The sequence below is a fragment of the Sciurus carolinensis genome, chromosome 11, assembly GCF_902686445.1.
Source record: "Sciurus carolinensis chromosome 11, mSciCar1.2, whole genome shotgun sequence".
In the NCBI taxonomy this organism is placed as follows: Eukaryota; Metazoa; Chordata; class Mammalia; order Rodentia; family Sciuridae; genus Sciurus; species Sciurus carolinensis.
In genome coordinates, this window is record NC_062223.1 from 110030299 (window position 1) to 110055821 (window position 25523).

Genomic DNA, 25523 nt, shown 5'->3' on the forward strand with positions numbered 1-25523 from the left:
CTCGCTAATCCTGCTCCAGAGACATCTGCGGGTTTGGTCCAGTGAATAGAGACTGTTTTTCTAGAGCATCTAACAACGCTTTCTGCCAATAAAATCTAACCCTGCAACAGAGAGCAGGTTGCCAGTTTTCCTAGGTTATTCAAGGTGTTACTAAAGAATGTAAACCAGAAAATTCAGACTGTCTACAATTTTACTAAATAAGCCTCAAGACTGGCCTACTAAAACAGAAAATGGGCTGCATAAGACACTTTCCTTTCATCTCACAGGTAGAGTCAGTATGCTTATGTGCATTTGTCAGAAGGATGCTCTAGCTGGGCCCTCATCAACAGCTAAAGAGTAATAGATGCTAACTAAAGAGGTGGAGGCATCTGTACTTCTCAACTGAGTCATATAAAGTCAGATTTTTTTTTTTTTTTGTAAAGAACATTAAACAGGAAACTTATAAAGTTTGGGTCCCCATAAACATCATGGATACCACTACCATTAAGTAGCCAAAATTCAGGCTTAAGTCATCTATTAAGCCATACTAAAAACAATGCAGAGGCAAGAAATGATTCTAAAGGTGAAAAGTGTGATCAAAGACATGAACTCTGGTTCAATGAAACAAATATGTGCTTTGGATGTAACAAATGTGGATGCTACTTCACAGTCAAGCAGCATAATTTCAGGTAAACCCTCTAGCTTCGATTTTTTGACAATTAACTGGATTATAATATCCAGCTCACCTAGTTGTGGTGACAATTAAATGGGATGAGGCATTTAAACCAAACTACTGACCAAGTGGCACATGGTAGCCACAGTCCACTAAGGACCTCCCTTCTCTCCAGAAGCTGATGCATTCTGCCCAGGGCTGGGAATGGTGCTCTTGGTAACTATTCCACACGCAGGTGAATAAGATTATTTGAACATTTCTGAAATGTTGACCTAGATTATGCTGGGTGTTGCTGAGTTCACAGAATAGGAAGGTTCTTGACTCTCACAGTTGTTCACTCTCGCAACTCAGGTGCCCACCTCAGTACAGAAGGCTGTTTCTTAATCTCCTGAAAGAGATCCGGATTTATTCCGGGTTTAACCTTGATTTTGACATGATTGCTATTTCCAACAAGGCCAATTTCCTTGTTGAAAGAAGTTCTTCCCCAGGGTGAAATCCCAACAGCTTCATTTGTTTAAATTCCCCTAATGGTCCTGTTTATGCAGGGTGTGGTTTTTTTTTTTTTTTTTTTCCACATTACAGAAAATAGATAATAAGTAAACAACCGCGGGAAACATGCCCCAAAGAGGGAGCCGCTTGATTTCCTTGATTGCCCCGAGCACGATCCGTGTTGCTGTGCGGAGATGGTGTTGACCAGCCCAGGCGCGCCCTCGGGACAGCGCCGCAGGAGCTGCGAGGGGAGGTCGGGACCCCTGGGTTGGGTCGGGAAAGGGAATGGGCGATTGGGGAGGAGGCGCGGGAACCTCGGGCAGCCCCAGCAGCCGGGTAGAGCCCGACAGGTCCCAGCAGCTCCCCTCACCCTTCTCCACGCCTCCCGGGTTTTCCCCCTGGCTCGGGGTTTCCTGTTTCAGTTCTCAGCGATCTCCAGCAGCAGGTGCTGGTTTGCCAACCTCGGCTCCAGAGGCGGTGAAGGAGAAGGAAAAGAGCGAAGGGGAGGAGGAAGCGGCGCGCGGTGGCGGCGGCGGCGGCGGCTGCCGGCGGGCGGGCGGGCGAGGAGCGAGGCGGCAGGCGGCCGAGCCGGATTCGCTCTCGCCCGCGGAGCAGCTGCGCGAGCGGCGGGCCGAGCCGAGGGCCGGGGTGCGCCCGAGCCGGGGCCCCGGCGTGCGGCCGGCTGGCCGGGCGGGCTGGCGGCATGGGGGAGCCTCCCGCTTGCCCTGCGCCCTAGCGGCGGCCGCGGCGGCCCAGGGCTGAGGCGAAAGGCGGCCGCCTGCCGGAGGGCCCCGGGGCTGCCGGGCTCCCAGAGCATGTGATGGCTGCTGAGAAGAGACTGCAAGTAGGTTGAGCAACAGATCCGTGTGCGCGCGACTGTGGGGTGTGCCAGCCGGGAGAGGGGGCGCCGGGGCCGCGGCCCGCGGAGAGGGCGAGCGGACGGGCGCGGCTTGGCGCGGGGAGGGCCGAGGTGGCCGCTGTGGCCGCGGGCTCCGCGGTCCGCTCGCCGCTTCCTCGCGGGATTGGCCATGCCGGGTAGCGGCCCCCAGGTTTGTCCCCGGGAAGGGGGTTGGGGCGCCGACGGCGGCGAGAGGGGCGCTGAAGGAACGGACGAGGGAGGCCCGCGGGACCCGGAGGCCGCGCCTGGACGCCGAACTGGGGTCGGAGCGGCCGAGCCGGCTGATCTCCAGGCCCAGGCGGGTCGCGCTGCCCGAGTCGACTCGCCGAGCTCCAGCCACTCAGGTGACGCGGAGCGGAAAGCCCAGCGCATCCTCCCGCGGGCCGCGCTGGTCCCGCCGGGATTTCGGGCTAGGTGAGGCCGGTCTCCGGCCCCGCGGCCTAGGGCACTGGTCCACTCGCTCCTGGCCGGGGGCACGGCGGTCGAACATGGAGGCGGGCTTCGGCGTCCGCGGTGGAAACGGACCCGCGGCTCTGCCGCCGCGGCTCGGGTCCTCGCGCGCTTGTGGGGTGAGGCATCCATCAGCGGACATCTGGGATTCCGCCCCAGCCGTTCGCTTTTATTACCCATCGCTCTATCCAGTCACCCTCCCGGCCGGTCTTAACGGAGACCCCTCACCCCTCCCGCGTCCCTGCTCCCTCTCCGCTCAGGCTCCAGCTCGGTTCTCTTTCACACCCGGCGTTCTTTTTAGCTCGGCTACTTCACATTTTTAACTCCTGACAAAGAGGTGTTACAAATATAACTTGGAGAAGTGAATCCCGCTTTTCTTAAACTGTTTCATCTTTTACTGCTTACAGTCCTGAAAAATAGAGGTAGCTTCCAAGTCATGAGTTCTCTAACTGCGCCTCTTGCCTTTGGGGTACCCGTTAACAATCCTGCTTTGTGTTTTGTGGTAAAGAGATGAAACACTAATCTCGATTTAGGGAAAGTTTTCCTATTGGTTGCAATACTGTTGGACTATCTCCAGGCCCATCAGGCGCTTATTGATTCAGATTTTTTTTTTTATCATCTTAGAATAAATGCAGATATCCTTGGGCCTGAGTACTGTATAGTCAGAAATTTGGGAAGTTGTTTGGTTCTTATTTCCTCACTGAATTTTTAATTTTCTAATGCTAATATAAACAGAAAATAGGAAATACGCCTCAAACACATTTTTTGGACTTTCCAAGAACCATAAAAAGTCAAGAGTACAGAGGTTGTGAGTTTCATTTATTTCATCTCTGACATATACATTTAGTTTTAGTACCAAATTCCTGGTTGTTTTGTATTCTCTTGTGTTTGAATGTATAGATAGCTGATTAAATATTCGTAAAATAAGTTTTACTGTGACAAGCCCAGGAAGATGACTATTTCAGACTTGCCCCTCTATTCACCTTTCTTCCAATTTGGCCTGCTTGTATCTCCTTGAAGGTACCATAAAAATATCATAGTTGATTATAAATGCATAATTTAAATGTTTGAATATTTTTAAAGAGTGGTTTTATTTTCACAGTAAGTTGCAGTTCTTCTAGCATCTAGTCATTATAAACATACTTACACATTATAACTAAAATAAAGTAAAAAAATTTTTTTCTGGGTATTGAACCCAAGGGCCCCTCATGTTCTAGATGCTCTACCACTGCTCTGCTCCCCTGGACCAAAGTAGACTTAAAACAATAACAAAGAGATAATTATTTGGAGCCCTCCCCCATTTAATAATCAAAGTCTAATGGAAAGTAGTATAATGGAAAATATTAATGGATAGAAAACAGACACTTGCAATTTTTGTATGCTGATGGGAATTTTATTAATCACTTCCTTTTTACAAAATTTTTGTTTTAATTACTAGAATAATAAAGTATTTTATATTTCAGGCTTCTCTGGAGGTATGTTTTGATGAGTTGCATCTGCCAAATTGGACCCAAGTGGTTAATAGAAATTGTATCTTTAAAGCATTTTTCTCATTCTACAACTGAATTACCTTGCCTTGCTTTTAGCAGCCCACAGTGGTTTATACATTTATTTTTTAACACTATAACATATGTAAAGGTGTTATCATTTTATATCTGTTTAGTGTTTTTCATTATTTTCTTACATAAACTAGAGGGATTCTTTCATTCTAATTTGATAGCAGTTTTTTAAAAAACAAGTAAGAAAATTTTTTGTCTTTAGTGTTTGAAATAAGATTGTAAACTAATCTGCCCGTTATTGCTCATTTGTTCCCTTGGCAAATATTATTTAGTATCAGTAGAGGTGCCGAGTAAGGCCCCTGACCTCTAAGAGGATAAATTATGAATAGACAGTACATAATAGTATATACTAAGTGTTGTGAGTGAAGAAGTGAGAGAATCAGATACTGGGGAAGACCTCCAAGGTAGGATTCAAGTAGGTATACTTGGGCGGGAGCCATGTCCAAGTGAGTAGGAGTCAAGGAACTGTGGCAGGAAAGTAGGGAGTGGGTGGACCTGCATATGGAGCTTGTGGCACATCTGAGTAGTGGGTGAATAAGAAGGCAAGTAGAATCTTGGGGTGTAGTTTGTGTCTGGAAGAGAAATATTAAATAAGATGGTCAGCAAATAATAAAAAAATGTTTTAAATCAGTATTCCACATTTACACCTAAAATTTTGAGATTCTGGGATTTGATCTTAAATCTACCAAATGTTTTTTAAAAGCCTTTAAATGTTAATATACCTCATGGGCCTACAGCATTTGTCCGCTGTTATTAATAGCAGAGTGAGGGTTCCAACTTAGTCCTCCTTAGAACCAAAAATAAGGCCTCTATAACCTAATACATGGTCATAGATTCATCTTTTATTGTGAGGTTTAAACAATATAATAGAATCATCTTGTTTGGGAGTTTGTTTCTAAAGAGACATGACATTTTCTGGTACACTTGAATTTTATTGTTGATAGTGCTTTGAATTCCATCTTCCCATTCCCATGTAACATAAACTAAGGATTTTCTTATGACATTCAAAATATTTCAAACATTTTCTTCCTAACAATGGGTTATCTAATCATTCTCCTATTTCATTTAGACATTAATGCTTTTCCACCAATATTTTAATATCATAATGGTTTGAACATCTCAGTAAAAATTTTTTCTTTATTGTGTTTTTAGGATGGATTCCAGGAAGTAATGATGAAAGAGAATAAGCCTTAAGGTTTTTGATGTTTTTTTAAAACCAAAAAAGTAGTATTGATGTATTTGTACCCATTAGCAAAGAGTCAGAGTACTGATTTCATGCTATGTTTGAACTATTAAGTACTAAGTTTTAAAATCTTTGACAATGTATTAGATGAGCATTAATGTCTAATTTTAATGCTTACTTTTTTGTACTTAATATTTTAAAGTACTGACATATGGTACAAGTTGATTAAGAAAGAGTAAAGTGTGGAGAAAACTTCAAGTTCATGTGAAATCTCCTTACCCAGAAATAAATTATGTAAATATTTTGATCAGTATTCTCCTTTTGATCAGTATTCATCTTTATATACTTTGTAGAATCTGCACATGAATTTTAAAGTAAAAAAATATGATAAGCATTTTCCTAATCCCCCATCAAAATTAATTGCTTAATGCCCCATTTTCAAAATACTGTACATTTCTCCATAGCACTAGCAGATTAGTTAAGAGCTGTTTCTTCCTCATTTCTTTTCTGCTTTCTGTGTCTCTGCTATTCATCTGTAAAATAAAATATGACCTACTGCATAGACTTGTTGTGAGGATTAACCAATAATCTGTTAGTAATGGTTATGAAGAAAAAAAAATAGAAGAATAAGAGATGGTTAAGATAATCATTGCAGAGCAAATAACAATCGGTAGTCAGGCATTTAAAAATTAACTGAGAATATATTATGTGATTTCTTGAGTGGCAATACACACTTATTTACCTTTTAATAATATAATTAACTTTGATTACCCCCTTTAGCAAGGAAAGGATATTATAAAAGTGAATTTTCCAGAATGTTAGTTCTTAAGACGAAAACATTTTATCTGTTTTAAAAGGAAGAATAAGTAATTCATATTATATTTTCCTATTTTCAAATAGTATGTGGCCTTTGATATCAGTTATTTTGAAAGGTAACAATAGCTAACATTTATTGGACCCTAACTCTGTGCTAGGCAAAGTTTAGAACTTATACAATTTAGTTTGATAACAACTCTGTAAAGTGTATGCTAGTTTTTTTCCTGCCTTCCAGGTGATGGAACTGATGCCTAGAGATGCTAAATAACTTGACCTAAGTTATTGAGATTTCTAATTTACCCCAAATTAAATAGCAATACTTCTATGTTATTTATTTTAGATGATGAGGTAGCAGGAATCAATTATTTATATTGATTCATATCAATGATTTTTGTTCTGTCCTTGATATTAGCTGCTCCCTGCTGACATTATCACTCCCTTCCTCTAATTTGCAGATGATATCTGTTGTGGACCGTGAAACTGAATGACAACAAGCTAATATTATATGTAAAATGAAACTTCTAGGCAGTGATTCTAGGATGCTCAAATAATCTAGGTTGAAGAAGTCAGTGTTTACACTGTATGAAGAGAGAAGGTGATGGCTGTGATCTGAGGTAGATATACATTTGAATTCTGGCCCTGCCATATTCTACCTGTGACTCTAGGCAAGACTTTTAATATCTCTTTGATTACTTACCTATCAAACACATATGCTTTGCAGAGTTTTCTACTAATTCAAGATAATAAAAGTAAAAGTACTTAGCACAAAGAACGCTTTCAATATTATGAAAATAGGTAGCAGTATCCATTCATTTGATTGGACAGGGATTTTGTTTTGTTTTTTCTACTTATTCTCTGGCTCTTAGTTGTATTCTGAGTGCTTGGAATTGCCAATAATGAAACTTCTATAAAATCAAGCTTTTATTGTTACTAAAATGTCAGCTTATATTTTAGGTTTTTCAAAGGGCTTTCAAATCTATTACTTTGTCTTTTAGGATGAAGCTAAAATTAGTTTTTGTTCTTTGTTCTTAGTCATCTGTACTCATTTCCTATTCAAAATTGTGTGGGCTTATTTTATCCTTATTCTGTGATTTAGTCTGTTTCAAATCTAGGCTTTTACTTTATAATTTATTTTTATTATTTTGTACCTTTCCCATTTAATCGAGGCTGTCTCCTCATTGTTGACTTATACTTTTTTAGTGTTTATGTCCTCATTTTCTTTGGCCCCATTGAGTTGGTGAATTAAATACTTTCTGGAATTTTGCTATAATTTAAAATGACTAGTGCACATTAAGACTCTAAAAGTCTTTTAATGTGCAATAGATGATATATTTTAGATAAAGTACATTATTTCTATTTTTGCTAATACAGAACAGTGGCTTAAGTAACAAAAATCATGGGCATAAATTTATGTTAATTAACAATATCATACATAGAAAATATAGTTTTAATGGGGAGGTGTTTCCTAAAGTTCATTTTTATTATTTTGACTATTTCATTTTATCTTTTTAAATTAGATTTTGAATTTAATGTTTTCACATATTTTATCACTATAAAATATAGAAAGTATAAAATGATAGTGAAATAATCTATAATTCTCAGAGATAGCTTAAAATGTTGGTATCCTTGTTTTTATTTTTTAAAATTTCAATGTAAACACATCCTTTTAAAAGTGCATGCATTATAGTTTTGTTTCTTGCTTTTCGTAAGAGTTTTCCTATGTCATTCGGTATTCTTTTAAGAGATGATTTTTACAGGCCAAATGACATTGAGCATATCTAAGTATTATAATTTGATTGAGTTCATATCATTGAATATTTAGGTTGTGACCAAACCAAGAAAAAATGAGAAAGAAGACCCAAAAAAATTAGAGATGAAAAAAGAGATATGTTATAACTGTACCACAGAAATAGAATTATTAAGGCCTGCTATGAACAATTATACACTAACAATAGAAGAAATGGGTAAATTTCTGGACACAAAAGTCATAACCAGTTTTGTTTTTTTTTTTACTTGTAATAAACAGCATTGTGATTAATGTCTATGTGTAGAAATCAATGTCCAGATAAATATATTTTTAACACATTCCAAGATGTGGTCATGAAAATTGCCCTCTAGGAAAGTTAGTATTCTGTCAACAATACATGAGTGTTCCCTTCTCAGTTCTCATCACTATTTCTCCATAGTTTTTTTTGTTGTTGTTGTTCATTGGGTAGACTATAATGAGTATAGTGTAAGAAGCTCATTTTGTGGAGTCAGATTGAGTTTGAGTGCCTTACTGGTTATGTATGTGATCTTCAGCAAATTCTCATTAATTTCCCGAAGCCTCAGTTTCTTTGCCTGTAAAATGATGATAGTAATACTTATCATCATGGTACTATCATGATTGTGGAGATTGATTGTGTATATTGAAGTACCTAAGTCCTTAGCCATCATTATTATAGATGATTTTCATTTATTAAGTATGTAAGGTAAATATGAAACAAATGCATTTATTTTTAAACTTGGGTCCCATCCTCAAGTTATCTCATTATGTATATACAGATATTCCAAAATTCAACAACATTCAAATTTGAAACATTACTGGTCCCAAGCATTTTGGATAAGGGATATTCAACTCATACTATATTTTATGCCTGCTAGTAGCTGATTTTAAAAAAAGTTACTTATTTTATATAACCATTTGGCTACCTTCAGAATATTTCAATTTTGTCTTTTTTTCTTGCATTGTTACAAGAACAATGGCTGAAATCAAAGAACAGTACTGATTAATTAGAAGCATTTAGGGCTTATTTCTGACTTTAATGGGACTTCCACTTTTTAAAATGCCTGTGACTATTTTCTAATACAGGTATACCTTGCATATATATATACATGTTCCAACAATACCTATAATAGTTAAATGTAAGAAACTTAGAAATGGCTTTGCATGTAGTGGGGATTCCCTTAAATTATTAAAGCTCTAAGTCTTTTTTGTTTTTGTTTTGGTAGTGGTGCTTGAAATTGAACCAGGACTTCACATAGGTAGGTGAGCATTCTACCACTAACCTATATTCCTAAGCTCCCAAAGGATCTTTTAAGAAATATCTGCAACTATACATTTCTAATATTTAGATATTACCTCTTCATTTTTAATTGAGCCAATAGTCAACTAGCATAAATCCAGAAGACTGAAATTTTACTTTTTCATTCCATTTAATATTATCTCCTTGTCTCAGTGTTAAAAAATTTGAGACCTATTCTTTTCACAGTTGTTCACTTGTTATGTTATATCTATAAAATCTGATTAAAAGTCAATGATAACAGCTTATACCCTCTGAAACAAAACTCTTCATTCAACTAAAGTCTTAAAATGAGAGTCCCTGTTTCCCCTTACCAATTCCCTTATGCATCTTTGCCAAAAGCTGTTTGAAAATGATTGCCCTCCCCTCAAAAAAAGATTCTAACAATTTATAAGCCCCCAAAATGCAGTAAAACTGAAACAAAACTTTTAAGAAACTGGCAAATCACATTGTGATATCATGAGATTTTTATTAAATAGTTTTTGTACTGAAATCCTAATTTAACTTGTCAAAAAAATGATTAGATATAATAATTTCAATATACCATATAATTTGCTTTTGTTACATTTAGGACTTTTTTATATAAGTAAGAGTATATGTATATTTGATTAGTTTGGGTGTCAACTATAGGGTTTTGTCAACAGATTTATGCTAGCCTCACAAACTAGTTCCATGTTTGGTCTCTTAGAATAATTTAAGAAACAAAGACTTGCTTGGTACTTTGAGGTTTTGCTAGAACACGTTCGTAGGACCTATTGATATAGCATACTTTGTCAGCAGTGCAACGTCATATAAAAGTTTTTATTTTTTCCATGGTTATTCATACTTGCAACTAATGTCAGTTTTGATTATGGATTCTTTATTTATTGACATAAAGATTTATGCAGAATTGTTGACATTTAAAGAATCTTTTCCATTTCATTGACTATTACATTTGTAATGTTATGTATGTGTAGTATTCACTGACCTCTTGGTTATACTTTTCAGAAGTTATTCACTCATTAATTTGTTCATTCATTCAGCATTTAGAACCAACTCTTCATTTTATTAACCAGATCACTTGTTTTGTTTTTTGATGCTGGGGATTGAACCCAGGACCTTATGCATGCTAAGATCACATTCTACCACTGAGCTACATCCCTGGTTCTTATTAACCAATTTTACTTATTTTTGCTTCCTAATTGATTTATTTCTGCTTTTTATTTTATTCCTTTGTTCACCTTTATTTTGGATTGTTTGCTCTTATTAACCTGTATGATTTTAAATGTCAAATTTCTTTTTTTCTATAAAAAAAATTTACACTGTGGAATATCAGTTTGGCCACATCTTATAGGTTATCATTTATTGTGATCCATTTCTAAATAGTCTATAATTTTATTTTTATAACAATAGAGCTAGTTAGAATTTGATGTGGATTATCTGTCTGCTTCTAACTTATCACTTTTATGTATCATGGTCTACTCTCAAGGTTTGCGTTTTCCTCAAGACCTGGAAAAGCCGGTCTATTGCAAATATCTGTATGTCAGTTTTGAAGTAGCCCATGGTAAAATATTAAATCAGTACTTGAGATAAAGGTCATTTCTTTTTGTTGCTGCTGTTTAAATACTTACGTACCTTAGAGATTAATAACATCATCATCGAAGGCCTGTGAATAAGAGAAATAAATCTTATGCTGTAGATTGTCAGGGCTTTTATCCTCTTTATGTAAGGATAGAATGATGTAACTTTCAAAATTAACTATTTTCTTAGCTTGTTTTTAAAGTATTTGAGTCCTTAAATGGAGTTTCCCTACTAATCTGCATACCTCTTGCCCCTGCACTCTCTTCTATAAATTTTCTAAGGCTTCCAGGGTGTTGGAAGTTGAGCAGGTACCTGTGGCTTTTCCATGACACCAACTATGCTCTCTTTATTAGTTTAACAGTGTTTCAGGGAGTATCTTTTGAAAACTCCTACCCTAACTCTAGGACGGTTAGCTTTGGAAGTAAAAACTAACTTCTCTTTCTTGCCCTGTTTATGAATGGGAAGAATAAACTGACCCAAAGAATTATGGAATTACAGATATTGCTCCACATTCTTGAAAATAGAGATTGGTAGTGATTCTGGTGACTCCTACAAGTAGCACAGATAACAAACTCCTAATGCATCAAACACTGCCTTTTTATTTCCCAATTAAATTAATGCTTTTCAGCATTCTTGGAGGTCTTCTGATATGTTAATTAGAGAGCCTTAGACTGGTCCTAGGGTCTTTAAAATCTCCCTTTTGAATAAGAACATCAGTGAGGAGCAAGAGACTGCTCTTGCTTGAAGTTAAATCCTGATCCCATAAATCAGAAAGATTTTCTATACTGAGACTAGCTTTAGAGGATAGGTGGTATATTTTTCAAATGTGATATTTTTTACAACAATAAGGAATCACTTTATAAGAAAGAAACTTCAGAAAATTGATTTTGTGAATTTGGTTGCAGTAGTAAATTTTTCTGCTGTCCCAGCTGACTGTGAAGCATGTACAAGGTTGGCAACTGCTACTTAGCTTCTAGACCCACCCATGCTGTGAAAGCAGCTGAGTGAAGATGCTGCAGGTAGAGAAAGCACTTTGGAATTTCTGAGTGACAGCCAGAAACCAGAATGTTAATTTGGCAAGTATGCTACTTGGTGCTGAGTCTTGGGCCTACTTAGTCCTCAAAATAACAGGTAGATCATAAATGTTTATTTCCTACTTTGATAGCAAATGAGTGCTTAACTTTCACGTGCATTTTAATAGATTGAGTACTTATTCGGTGGTATGCACCTAGTGTAAGGAAGACAGTTCAGCATGGATATACATATGTCATAATCCTGAAATGATTTTCATTTATAAACATGTAGTACATAGAATTCTCATACTTCTCAAAGTGTGATGGTGTCTTATTCAACTTTTTGTGTTACCTCTTAGAAAGGTATTCAAAATTTAGAAGGTCAAACAAACTTACTATTAAAGTCACTTACTTTAAAAATACTGGTTCTGAACACTGATATATTTAATTGCTAAATGTTTGCTTCCCATTAGCTTTTTGTTTACCAAACCCAATGGTTTAAAACTTTCTTCCAAGAGTGAGAAATGGGGTAAATTGATTCACGTGCATGCACACACGCATACATGTGCACATGAGGAAAGGTACAAAGATGAGGGAGGTTTAGTAAAATACTAAAATTTTATATTTAACAGAATTTCCTCATTTTATCTAATGATTTAACAAGCTACCCTTATAATATCTACAGAATATTCCTTATCTCAAGAGTCCTTCATTTTTAAATATTTAATTACTTAAGCCATTTAAGTATCTTTCCCCCACCTCTCCCACCCCTCTTATCCCTCTATACAGTCCCTCCTTCCTCCATTCTTGCCCCGCTCCAACTCCCCATTATGTGTCATCATCCGCTTATCAGCAAGATCTTTCGTCCTTTTTTGAGATTGGTTTATCTCACTTAGCATGATATTCTCCAATTTCATCCATTTGCCTGCAAATGCCATAATTTTATTATTTTTTATAGCTGAGTAATATTCCATTGTATGTCTATATATATATACATATATATGTATATATATATATATATATATATATATATATACCACAGTTTCTTTATCCATTCATCAATTGAAGGATATCTAGGTTGGTTCCACAATCTGGCTATTGTGAATTGAGCGACTATGAACATTGTTGTGGCTGTATCTCTGTAGTATGCTGATTTTAAGTCCTGTGGGTATAGGCCAAGGAGTGGGATAACTGGGTCAAATGGTGGTTCCATACCAAGTTTTCTAAGGAATCTCCACACTGCTTTCCAGAGTGGCTGCACTAATTTGCAGCCCCACCAGCAATGTATGAGTGTACCTTTTTCCCCACATCCTCACCAATACCTGTCATTGCTTGTGTTCTTGATAATCGCCATTCTAATTGGGGTGAGATGGAATCTTAGGGAAGTTTTGATTTGCATTTCTCTTATTACTAAAGATGGTGAACATTTTTTCATATGTTTGTTGACTACTTGTAGATCTTCTTCTGTGAAGTGTCTGTTCATATCCTTAGCCCATTTGTTGATTGGGTTATTTGTATTCTTCATGTAGAGTTTTTTTGAGTTCTTCATAGATTCTGGAAATTAGTGCTCTATCTGAAGTATGAGTGGCAAAGATATTCTCCCACTCTGTAGGTTCTCTCTTTGCATTGCTGATAGTTTCCTTTGCTGAGAGAAAGCTTTTTAGTTTGAATCTATCCCAGTTATTGATTCTTGCTTTATTTCTTGTGCAGTGGGAGTCCTGTTAAGGAAGTCTGATCCTAAGTCAACATGTTGAAGATTTGTACCTACTTTTTCTTCTATAAGATGCAGGGTCTCTGGTCTGATTCCAAGGTCCTTGACCCATTTTGAGTTGATTTTTGTGCAGGGTGAGAGATAGGGGTTTAGTTTCATTCTGTTGCATATGGATTTCCAGTTTTCCCAGCACCATTTGTTGAAGAGGCTATCTTTTCTCCATTGCATATTTTTGGCCCCTTTGTCTAGTATGAGAAAATTGTATTTATTTGGGTTTGTGTCCGTGTCCTCTATTCTGTACCATTGATCTACCTGTCTATTTTGGTGCCAGTACCATGCCGTTTTTGTTACTATTGCTTTGTAGTATAGTTGAGGGTCTGGTATTGCGATACCCCCTGCTTCACTCTTCCTGCTAAGGATTGCTTTAGCTATTATAGGTTTCTTATTCTTCCAAATGAATTTCATGATTGCTTGCTCTTTTTCAGTGAGATACGTCTTTGGGATTTTAATTGGAATTGCATTGAATCTGTATAGCACTTTTGGTAAGTATGGCCATTTTGACAATATTAGTTCTGCCTATCCAAGAACATGGGAGATCTTTCCATCTTCTAAGGTTTTCTTTGATTTCTTTCTTTAGTGTTCTGTAGTTCTCATTGTAGAGATCTTTCACCTCTTTTGTTAGATTGATTCCCAAGTATTGTATTTTTTTCGAGGCTCTTGTGAATGGGGTAGTTTTCCTAACTTTTCTTTCTGAAGATTCATCAGTTATTTATAAAAATGCATTGGATTTGATCCAATTGATCTTATATCCTGCTACTTTACTGAATTCACTTATGAGTTCTAAAAGTTTTCTGGTGGAAGTTCCTGGTTCCTTTAAATATATAATCATGTCATCAGCAAACAGGGATAGTTTGAGTTCTTCTTTTCCAATTCGTATCCCTTTAATTTCCTTGGTCTGTCTAATTGCTCTGGCTAGAGTTTCAAGGACAATGTTGAATAGAAGTGGTGAAAGAGGGCATCCCTGCCTTGTTCCAGTTTGTAGGGGAATGCTTTCAGTTTTTCATCATTTAGAATGATGTTGGCCATGGGCTTAGCATAGATGGCCTTTACAATGTTAAGGAATGTTCCCACTACCCCAATTTTTTCTAGTGTTTTGAGCATGAAGGGATGCTGTATTTTATCAAATGCTTTTTCTGCATCTATCGCAATAATCATGTGATTCTTGACTTTAAGTCTGTTGATATGGTGAATGACATTTATTGATTTCCGAATGTTGAACCAACCTTGCATCCCTGGGATAAAACCCACTTGATCATGGTGCACTATCTTTTTAATATATTTTTGTATGCGATTTGCTAAGATCTTGTTGAGAATTTTTGCATCAATGTTCCTTAAGGATATTGGTCTGAAATTTTCTTTCCTCAATGTGTCTCTGTCTGGTTTAGGTATCAGGGTAATATTGACTTCATAGAATGAGTTTGGGAGGGTTCCCTCCTCTTCTATCATGAAATACTTTGAGAAGTATTGGAATGAGCTTTTTAAAGGTTTTGTAGAACTCGACTGAGAACCCCATCTGGTCCCGGACTTTTCTTTGTTGGTAGTCTTTTGATGACTTCTATTTCATTACTTGAAATTGGTCTATTTAAATTGTGTATGTCCTCCTGATTCAGTTTAGATAATTCATATGTGTCTAGAAACCTGTTGATGACTTTGAGATTTTCTATTTTGCTGGAGTATAGATTTTCAAGAAGATAGAGATACTACCTTGTATTCTATCAGATCATAATGGATTGAAATTAGAAATAAATGACAGAGTAAAAACCAGAAACTACTCCAACACCTGGAGATTAAATAATATGCTATTGTATGATGAATGGATAACAGAAGATATCAGGAAGGAAATTAAAATTTCTTAGAGATAAATGAGAACAAAGAAACATCATATCAAAATCTCTGGGATACTATGAAAGCAGTACTTAGAGGAAAATTTATTTCATGGAGTGCGTTCAATAAAAGAAGAAAAAAATCAACAAATTAATGACCTAACACTGCAGCTCAAAGTCCTAGAAAAAGAAGAACAGAGCAACACCAAAAGTAGTACAAGACAGGAAATAGTTAAAATCAGAGCTGAAATCAATGAATTTGAAACAAAAGAAACAATACAAAAAAATTGACAAAATAAATAGTTGGTTCTTTGAAAAAATAAACAAAATTGATAAACCCTTAGCCACACTAACAAAGAGAAGGAGAGAGAAAACCCAAATTACTAAAATTCGGAATGAATAAGGAAATATCACAACAGACACGAGTGAAATACAAAACATAATTAGAAGCTATTTTGAAAATCTATACTCCAACAAAACAGAAAACCTCGTGGACATTTAAGTATCTGAACACTCTCACTGATCTTTCTTTTGGAGTTTGAATGTTTGGTGGGAAAGATGTTAGGAGTGACAATGATGGAAGTAGACTGCCAAATGACAATATTAAGCCTCTAGGTATCTGCAGTGCTAGGAAAGAGTTAAAAACGAGTTAGAAAAGGAGGTGGAACAGCAGCAGAAGTTAACCCTCTGCTCCGGATGACTAGTAGTTCCCTATCAGAGCCCTTTTTCCTTGCCTTTCTTTACTCCCAGTCAGTCCTGGCCCACTGAATCTTGTGGAGGCTAGGAAGGAGTATAGAGTTGAGGGTCAAAGGCTGGGTAGTTTTAGCAAAGAATCATAGGACAAAGGAAAGTCATTGGTTTCCTGACAGAACCAAGTCTGTTGTTTTCCCTACTTCACTGTTTTCCTTCTTTTTTAAAGTTAATGTCTGTTATTCTCTTTCATTCATTTATACACAGATGTGCATGCACATATCTTTTTTCTCTTGCCCCACTGAATCTATTCTCTTATTTTAAAGTTCTTATCTCCCATAAAGTGAGGGGACTTCTCTGAAACTGTTTCTGTTGCTTTCCACCACCATGCAAAATATCTTTCTGTATCTTGATCTTTTCTTGCCTAACATGCCATCATCTCCTTTTCAGCAAATCTTCTCTTTACCGGGTGTTTTTAATCTGTGTTCTATTGGTTCTGTGATACTTGATGGGGAAAAGTTACATCTTTATTTTCATATCCTGTAATTGAAATTTAGCATTTCCCTCAATTATGAATGTAAGCAACAAACCCAATATTAATAGCAGTATCCACCCACAGAAATTCAGTTGAAGTAAATACCCTGAAATATCATTAACACTTTTAACTACTTGAAAATTCTGATAGTTATTAGATTTTGTGCTTCATCTTTTTATTTTAATGTGTTAATAAAAGGCATATATTTCCACTGTTACAATTTTTAATGTTTTAATGAGTATAATTGGCTTCCTTTGAAATGCAACCCTATGTTTTTGTTTTACATATTTAAAAGCATTACTTTGAAAAGAGTCTGTAGACTGAGAAAGGTGTCTGTGGCACAAAAACATGGTGAAGAATAGTTGCCCATTCATTCCACCTCTTTTCATTTCATAGAAGTAACTCCTCAGTGTCCATTATCGCCTTTACCCAAGTCCTCTTCTCTGTCATTCTGTGATATATTTGTATCAGTTTGTCTCATTTGATGCCATCAGGGTTTTTTTTTTTTTTTTTAATGACTCTTACCTCTTTTTTCTTTAGTATCAAATCCTAACTAGACCCATTGACTTTCAGAAAGAATCTCATTTTTTTCTGCATAACTTTAGATATTAGTCACCTTTTGCCACCCCAAAACTAGTACAAAATAATGCAATTGGAGTTATTATCCTAAAACATTGAAAAAAGCACATCTCAGAAACCCATAGTAGTTCCCCATTACCTTTCTGAAACGTGGGTAGCAAAAACCTTTAGTAGTTTCCCATTACCAAAGTTGAAATTCCTCAGAATGGTATTCAAGACTTACTGTGAAGTAGCCACATCCTGACTTTCTAACCACTTCTGTAGCTATATTAATTCATGTTTTATATGTTTTATCATCTCTCAGACTTCTGGATCTTTGGTCAGTGTTCTTCCGTAGGAAACAGTTCTTTTATTCCTGCCTTTTCCTACTCTTCTCTTCCCCTTCAAAGACGCATACACCATTAGTGCATATAGGAATGTGTCATCACTGTCATTCATACATGTGTCACCTTGCACAACCTTCCTAGATCTGAGGCCATGTCTTTGTCTCTTGTGCTGTATGCCATAACTCTATAAAAAGTTTAATTTTGGCATGCCCTGTATTATGAAGATGTTTGTTTATCTCATTTCCCTAATAAATAAATTCTCTACTCCTTAAGAATGCTTATCTTAAACTTAACACTGTTTTAAGAGTTCCGTGTTTATTGGTTTATTAAATTTCAAAACAACCATATTATATCCTTTTTTCCCCCTCACAGTTGAGGACACTGAGATATGGGGAAGTTAATCTGCCCAAAGTCTTTTATGTATGAATATAAATATTTGTGCATATATCCACATACACACACACATACATTATACACAGACATACATATACTATGTACATGTACTATGTATGTAGTACAAAAACACTCGAGTCATTCCCAGTAATACTGGAACAACACAAAATCACTGGTTTATATTATAATACCATTAGACAAAAGTATGAAGCAAGAGATAAAAATTGATGAGCTAATATGATAATTTTATATGTATATAGAAAACCCAAGAACTTCAGTGAAACACTAATAGAAACGTTAAGAATTTTAATGTTTTATATTTTAGATACCAACAGTATAGTCAGTTAAAAATATAATGGGGAAAGAAAACTCTCCATTCACAGCAGCAAAAACAAAAAGCAAAACATTTAAAGATAAGTTTAATAAGAAATGTGTAAGTTCCCCATGAAGATATATAGAGGACTCTATTGAAAGATAATTGTTCTTGATTAAACACTTTAGTACGTGAGTAGTGTTTTTTAAGCAAATATTGGTGCAGCATAATCTTCCTCAATCTTTCAACAGCTTTTTAGTTAAAATCTGTCAACAATTTTGAAATGTATGTGGAAGCATGTACATGCAAAAATACCCAGGATAAAAATATGAAAATGAACAGAAGGAATGTAATGATAAGACTTGTACATGTATGGTGCCCAATATTGTAAATCTACAGTTCTTAATTTGTGGGACAGGCACAGAAATAAGACCAGATCAGTAAAGCACATCAGAAGTTAAGTAAACCCAGGTTTATAAGAGATTAATATGAAACAAGATTATTACTTATTTCTCAAAATGCCTCTGTGGTTTTCATCTCAAAATAAAAGCCAAGTCCTTACTGTTACTACTTGCTGTGGGGGTCCAGGGACCCATTTGGCCTGTGCACCAAATAGTATCACCTGTGAACTTGTTAGAATGTGGAAGCTCCATCCCCACCCCAAACTTCATAAATCAGAATTGTCAAGATCCTTATGTCGTGATTCATATGCAGTTTAAAGTTTTGAAAAACTCTGCCCTTCAGTGCTCTCTATGACTTGGTTTCTCTTGGCCTTCTCTTCTGGCCTCATCTGACTCCTCCCCTTGCTCACTTGTCATCAGTTATACTGGCCACCTTGCTGTTCCATGAGCATATCATGTACATTCTCATCTTAGACCTTCATTGCCTGTTTGTCTTCTTTCCTGGTGGTAAAACAATATTCTTTAAATTGGGTAATTTATAAACAATACAAACTTACTGCTCACAACTTTGAAGGTTGGGAATTCCAAAATCAAAGTACCAACAGTTTCAGTGTCCAGTGAGAGAGCTCATTCTTCTTAGATGGTGCCTTATTGCTATGTCTTCACATGGTAGATGAGGGGCAGGAGAACTCAAGTAAGCCTCCCTTTTAAGGACACTAATCCCATTCATTGAGAGTTGGGACCACATGACTTAATTACGTCCCAAAGGCACCACCTCTTAATACTATCCCATTGGGTGTTAAGTTTCAACATATGAATTTTGCAGGGGCACCAACATTTAGATCAACCCCTTGACATATTTCCTTTCTTTTCATTAGGAGTCTGCACAAATATCACTTTATCAGTAAAGCATTCTCTTATTCAAAGTTTTTAACAGTTCAGTCACTTGACACCTGTTCATCATTTACATTTTCTACCCTGCCGCTCCATATACACTATACTTTAACCTTAGTTAAGAGAAGGGGACTTGACTTTGTTCTTGTTCTGTCCTCAATGAGTGGCATCTAGGATATTCTTGTTTGCTGAATGAAACTGATGTTAAAAATATGGATAAGATGTATATGTATTTTGAAGAGAGGGAGAAATTACAGTTAATTCTTGTGATTCTTTATAACTTTGACCTGTTAAGTTCCCACAAACAATGAATTAGTGAATACTGAATCATTGCTACTAGAGAAGATACAGTAGTCCCCTTACTTACCCCCAGTTAGTACCTGATACCACAGATTGTACTGAGCCCTGTATATAAGAACTGTGATTGCTACCATGACAATCGATTTGATAACCAAGTAGCTATATGACTGAAAGGTTCGTGATGTATAGTATGGATACTCTGGACAAAGGGATGATTCACAACCCAGGTCCAACGGAGCAGAACAATGCAAGCTTTTATCACACTACTCAGAATGACACAAAATTTAAGATTTATGGATTGGGGGCTGGAGTGTAGCTCACATGCCTAGCATGTGTGAGGTCCTGGGTTTGACACCCAGCACCACAGAAACAAACATCATCAAAAACATATGTCAAATTTGACAAGATGTATGAATAATTTATTGGGGAATTTTTTAATCCAGTATTTTCTAACTTGGTTGACCATGGGTAGGTGAAACCATAGATCAGGGGCACTACTGTAAAGGTCAGAATATTTATCAATTCATCAGTATATAACCTTGTTTAATGTGTGTTTCTATTGAAAGATACTATATTGATGATTGGTTAACGTTGAACTCATGGCAACAGCACTATAAATCATGCCTGAATGAAGTTTATCTAACACAAGTATTTTTCCATAAGGCATCTCACAGCCTTCTTGCTCGTCAGAATACTAGATAGCATTTCAGTCTGGTTTACCATTTTAAAAAGACAGTTTACCAACACGAATAGGGAAAAACACTAAATAGACCACCAAAATAACGACCCTCTTTTACAGTGTAAGACTTTAAATATGAAAGCAGAGCTTCATGTTGCTCCACCTCTCCTGGAGGTCTATTGGGCACCTCAAATTTTTCACCATTGTGCTTGTGTACAGTGTGACCATGTCAGCACCACAAGTATTAATTTGTGGGTTGCAAGTAAATTTTAGCTAGTAAGCAAATTTGCAAATACAGATCTGTGAATAATGAGGATCAACTGTTTGTCATTCTTTCAATAAATGTTTGAGTTTCTACTAGGTGCTGTTTCCAGAATTATGCACTAGAAAACATATACCAGACCCTGTGCAAATGGTTTAAAGATGAATTTGCCAATGTTCCAGTAATGGCTTTATGACAGATTTGGGTTTTTAGCTAAATATTCAGTAGTAATGAATAGGATTATTAACAGGTGAAATTGTAGAGAAAGAAACTCTTAAGTCATTATTCTCAAACTTTACACATTAGAATTAGCTGGGGAGCTTTTAAAATGCCTATGTCCAGATTTCACCTAAACCAATAAAATTAATATCTTTATGGGTGGGACCCTAGCATTAGTATATTTTAAATTTTCCAAGATGATTCCAGTGTGCAACCAAAGTTTTAGAGAACTGCTGCTTTTATTACTTGAGTTTGTCTTAAGTGTAGGGTATATGAGGGAAGTAAACAAATCTGGAAGAGTTTGGCCCACGTATTGAAATTGTGTCACGTATTTAACACATATTTATTTATAGCACCTACTGTGTGCCAGGCACTCTTCTTGGTGTAGCACTACATCAGAAAACAAAACACAAGAAGTTTATAATTAAATTACATTGGTAACTCTTCAAGATGATTCATACTTTAGATATAACTTTTAGTATACAATGATTTGTATTTAGTAGGAATCTTGATTTAAATGCTCAGAATTTTTAATATCTAAATGATGACATTACCTTCTGATATCAGAACTCTATAGTGAAAAATTTTGCAAGATTTTGTGTTAATTTCATTGAGTGTTTTCTGACACAACCATTCATTTTTTAAGCCTCTTAGTGCCTTTTATTGTACAACAGGACACTTTTCTGAGATCAGTAGTATAAAGCTACAAGCATTCAATTTCCCTATCTTACAAAAATTGATGTAGAAGGAACTGTTTTCTGTATTGATTCTTAGTAAGAATTATTATTTAAACCAAGCTTACAATTAACAAAGTACTTTTACTGGGTTATAGTGGGTTCGCATTTCCTTTTGTATTATTTGCTCTATCTCATATTTTTTCTTAGTCACTTTACAAGTATTTGATACATGATTTGTACTCCCTTCTAGACCATTCATAAGAACAGATAGACCTCATGATATAACCCTCTTTTAATTCTGATATTACTCTTTATAGCTGTCAGTTTCACTTTTTAACAGTGCTTTGGGTTTACCTGTTTTAAAGTAGTTTGTCAAGTAAAATTGCACACTTAAAGGAGAGTATGTATTTATCTGTACTTGATAGGAGCAGCCTGAAGATATGATGTTCATAAATGAACACATACCATGTGGAAAGTAAGGAATGTCATCGAGAGTGGCATAGGAAGAAGAGATGAGATGCATTCTTATTGGGCTTTGATGATAATGTTGTGAACATTATCATTACCATAAGCAATATGAGGTCATTAACTACTATCCTGTTATTTTAAAACTCAAAGAGTGTCTTACATGTACATTTTATCTTTTACAAAATTATACGTTTTTGTTCATCTTTTCCTCATAGTTTCAATTATACTGAACCTAACTATGGGTGTGTTTTGTTACCATGGATGATATCATATGCTTTCTGCTTCCTTTAAAAGTATGTATGTCCCTTTTTCCTCATGGATTTTCTCTTTTACTCCTCCCCTATATTACTACTTTAGAAACCTGTTACATCTGCATTTTGTATGCCATTTGTATTCCCTGAACTTTCTAGAATTCCTTGTTCCTTGGGCATTTGCAGATATTATTAGAAACTGAAGGTCCTCTTTTTAAAGGTTTATTTACTTAATGAATTTTTTAAACCACTATGTGGAACTATAAATACTTTCACTGGAAAAAATATTTGAATTAAATTTCAGAATAATGGGTTATATTGTCATTATAAATGACTATAGAAGAGTTTCTTACTTTTTGGACCACAGGAAAAAAACCACTGCTTTTGTGGACTTATTTTATGCTTATCTCTAAACCTTAAAGAGAGAGTCATCTACTATCTATTCTTGATGACATGACACTAAATGGTGTTCATAATCCTTAAGAATTTTGACTTTGAGGAGCATTATCTACCTTTCTGTCACTAATTTTTTTTTTTTTTTTTTTTTTAGTACTGGGGATTGAACCCAGGGCTGCTTAACCACGGAGCCACATCCCCAGTTCTTTTCCTTTTTTGTTTTGAGACAGACTCTTGTTGTGTTATCTAGGGCCCTAAGTTGCTAAGACTGGCTTTGAACTTGGGATCCTCCTGCCTCAGCCTCCTGAGTCGCTGGCCACCACACATTCCTGGTTCTGTTACTGAATTTTATCTTCCTTCCTTTTTTTTTTTTTTTTTTTTTTACTTTCTTCATATTTATTATCAAAGTGGTCAAAGTTCATGTATATAGTCATAATCCCCCCCTTTTTAATAGTTCCTTATAACAAAGCCTTTTGTTGTTTAGTATTGAGTTTGAGGGGGACTTTTTCCTGTATTAGTACTGAACCAATTAAGAAATAAAGGATCCACAGCAGAGACCAACATAGCAGCTGTTTTTGTCCATAGAACGGTTAGGGAATATGACCTAAGAGAACAGGATAGAGGACTTAGTAACTCTGAACCCTAGAATTAAAAATATATAACCATTTAGTATCAGGCCATGCTAGAGAAGAAAGCAACCATGTGGTCTTCCCTCCTGGTGGCTTATCCTGAAGAGAAATGTGCAGCATAAGGAGCTGAGCTTTGTTTGCACACATGTTCTTCCTAGGCTTACCCATCAGATAAGTCACACTCAAGTGAGGCAAAAGCTGCAGTGTTACTCTTGTGGATTCTGCTCTAGCTGGGAATTCAGATTCAAAGGAGAATGCTGGAAAAGACCTCTGGAAGGCTTGAGCTATCTTAAGTGTTCGAAGCAGCTCTAGTGGCAGCACCAGGGCTAACTAAGCTTTAAGCTGAAGGCTCTTGGATAAGCTCACCCTGTCACACAGAAAATAAAAACTATTAGGATAGCATTTTTGTTCATGTGAATGCCTGCATTCATATTTGCAAGGGCTTGGTTTTTTTTTTTTTACTGGCCATATTTTTTGCTGAAGGATCTTCCAGAGATTAGCACACTCCTGCATTCCTTATTGCTTATACCATGCAATTGTGGAAGAGTGAATGTTCTACTCTCAAGAAGCTTATAGCCTGCACGTAAATGCTAAATTGTGCCAAATAGACCATTCATGTTACAGAAATTCAGAGAAATTGGAGATCAATAAAAACTAGACTAGTCCAAGCAGGATTTAAGGAAAAAATAAGCCTTGAGCTGGACTTAGAATGACAGATATGAGCTGGGTAAGTGGGACAGTGTAAGAGAGGACAATGTGAGGGGAGTGTTATTTTAGCATCTTTGCCTTCCTTTTGCGGTCCCTTTCCCTAAGTGAAGTGAGAAATAAGATTGCAGGGCCAGAGGAAGCCCAGGTTATGGAACCTTGAAAAAAGAACAAAGAAACAGACTTGTGATTTGCAGCTGAGTATTTGTGTAGCATAATTTTAAATGATGTCTTTGAAAATTATTTTGTCAGGGAAGTACTTTGGACTTATTCAAAAAAAGGAGAGAAAGTGAGAAACAAGTTATCTAAGCCTGAAAGAATGAGCACTTAGTCTCAGGGATGCTCTAAGAATGAGAAATTCGAGAATAAAAATAATCAGGATTTGATTAACTGGAATTGAGGAATTGAGAAATAGACAAAGTTGAATGAAGATTCAAGAATGTGCTATTACAGCTGTGATAGGGTTCTTTAAGAGAAATTCAGTCTTTGATATGATATAGATCAGATGTGAACACTGAGGCCAAGCAGTGCCTGTATTCTGCAAGGACATGAGCTTATCATATATTTTATTTTTACAAATGTGAAAATTTAATCGGAAATGTGGGATTTATTTTGATTAAATTTTAGTGCTCTTAGTTTTATTTTGTTTGCCTTTTGTATTTTATTTCTTCACTGCTGACACGTTCTTTTTAAAAGTCATTTTGATGGATATTATGGGACCCATAATCTCCATGTAATATGTTTAATGTTATTTAGTAGTAGATACCTGATGTTTTTGTCCACCTACCATTTCTCCCTCTCTGCTTTTGTTAATCTCACTCCATGAAATGAACCTCCAATCCATCTTTATATGGTTGTGATAGGGCTGCCAGTCATGACCCTACATATCTTTGACCACAGTAATTAGACAAAGAGGTGAGAATAAGACCTAAACTGTTTTGCTCAGATTCTTGTCTCAGAAATTAGAACGGTGAATGAGAACACAAGGAAGTCTACCAACAGGTAGTGCTGAATCATCAAATGGAGGTATTCTAGAAGCTCCACAACTAAAACCCTTAATTCTGGCTGGTCTCTGACCTTCCCAGAACTTGAATGTTGAGTTCTCTCTTTGATCCTATGAACTCTTCTGTGTTCTTTCAATAAATTTCCCAAGCCCTTACAAAAAAAAAAAAAAAAAAAAGCCTTTTTTTTTTTTTGCTGGCAAGTCTGGGTTTTGCTACTAAAGACAGTATTAAATTAGTATGCATCTATTATGTCTTTTTTCCCTTTCTATTTTATTTATTATTGGTATTAGTATTTTTAGGAGAAAATGTAAGTTCTACTGAAATATGGTTTCTGATATTTATTTATTGGTATGGATAGGAAAAGTGGTTTTCTTTTTTTTATTTTTTTTTAGTTGGAGATGGACACGATACCATTATTTTATTTATTTATTTGTATGTGGTGCTGAGGATCAAACCCAGTGCCTCACATGTGTTAGGCAAGTGCCTCTACCACTGAGCCACAACCCCAGCTCAAAAGGGGTTTTCC

The 25523-nt window shown here is 36.4% G+C and overlaps 1 protein-coding gene across 1 annotated transcript in view; it reads left to right on the forward strand.

Annotated features, from left to right (window-relative positions):
* The first annotated feature begins 1625 nt into the window (after nt 1-1625).
* Zc3h12c (zinc finger CCCH-type containing 12C) overlaps nt 1626-25523 on the forward strand; it is a 73592-nt gene continuing 49694 nt past the window's right edge. The window contains exon 1 of the mRNA XM_047518017.1: nt 1626-1985. Within this exon, the coding sequence (XP_047373973.1) occupies nt 1962-1985 (24 nt within the window). The 5' untranslated portion in view covers nt 1626-1961. The remainder of the gene's footprint in view (nt 1986-25523) is intronic.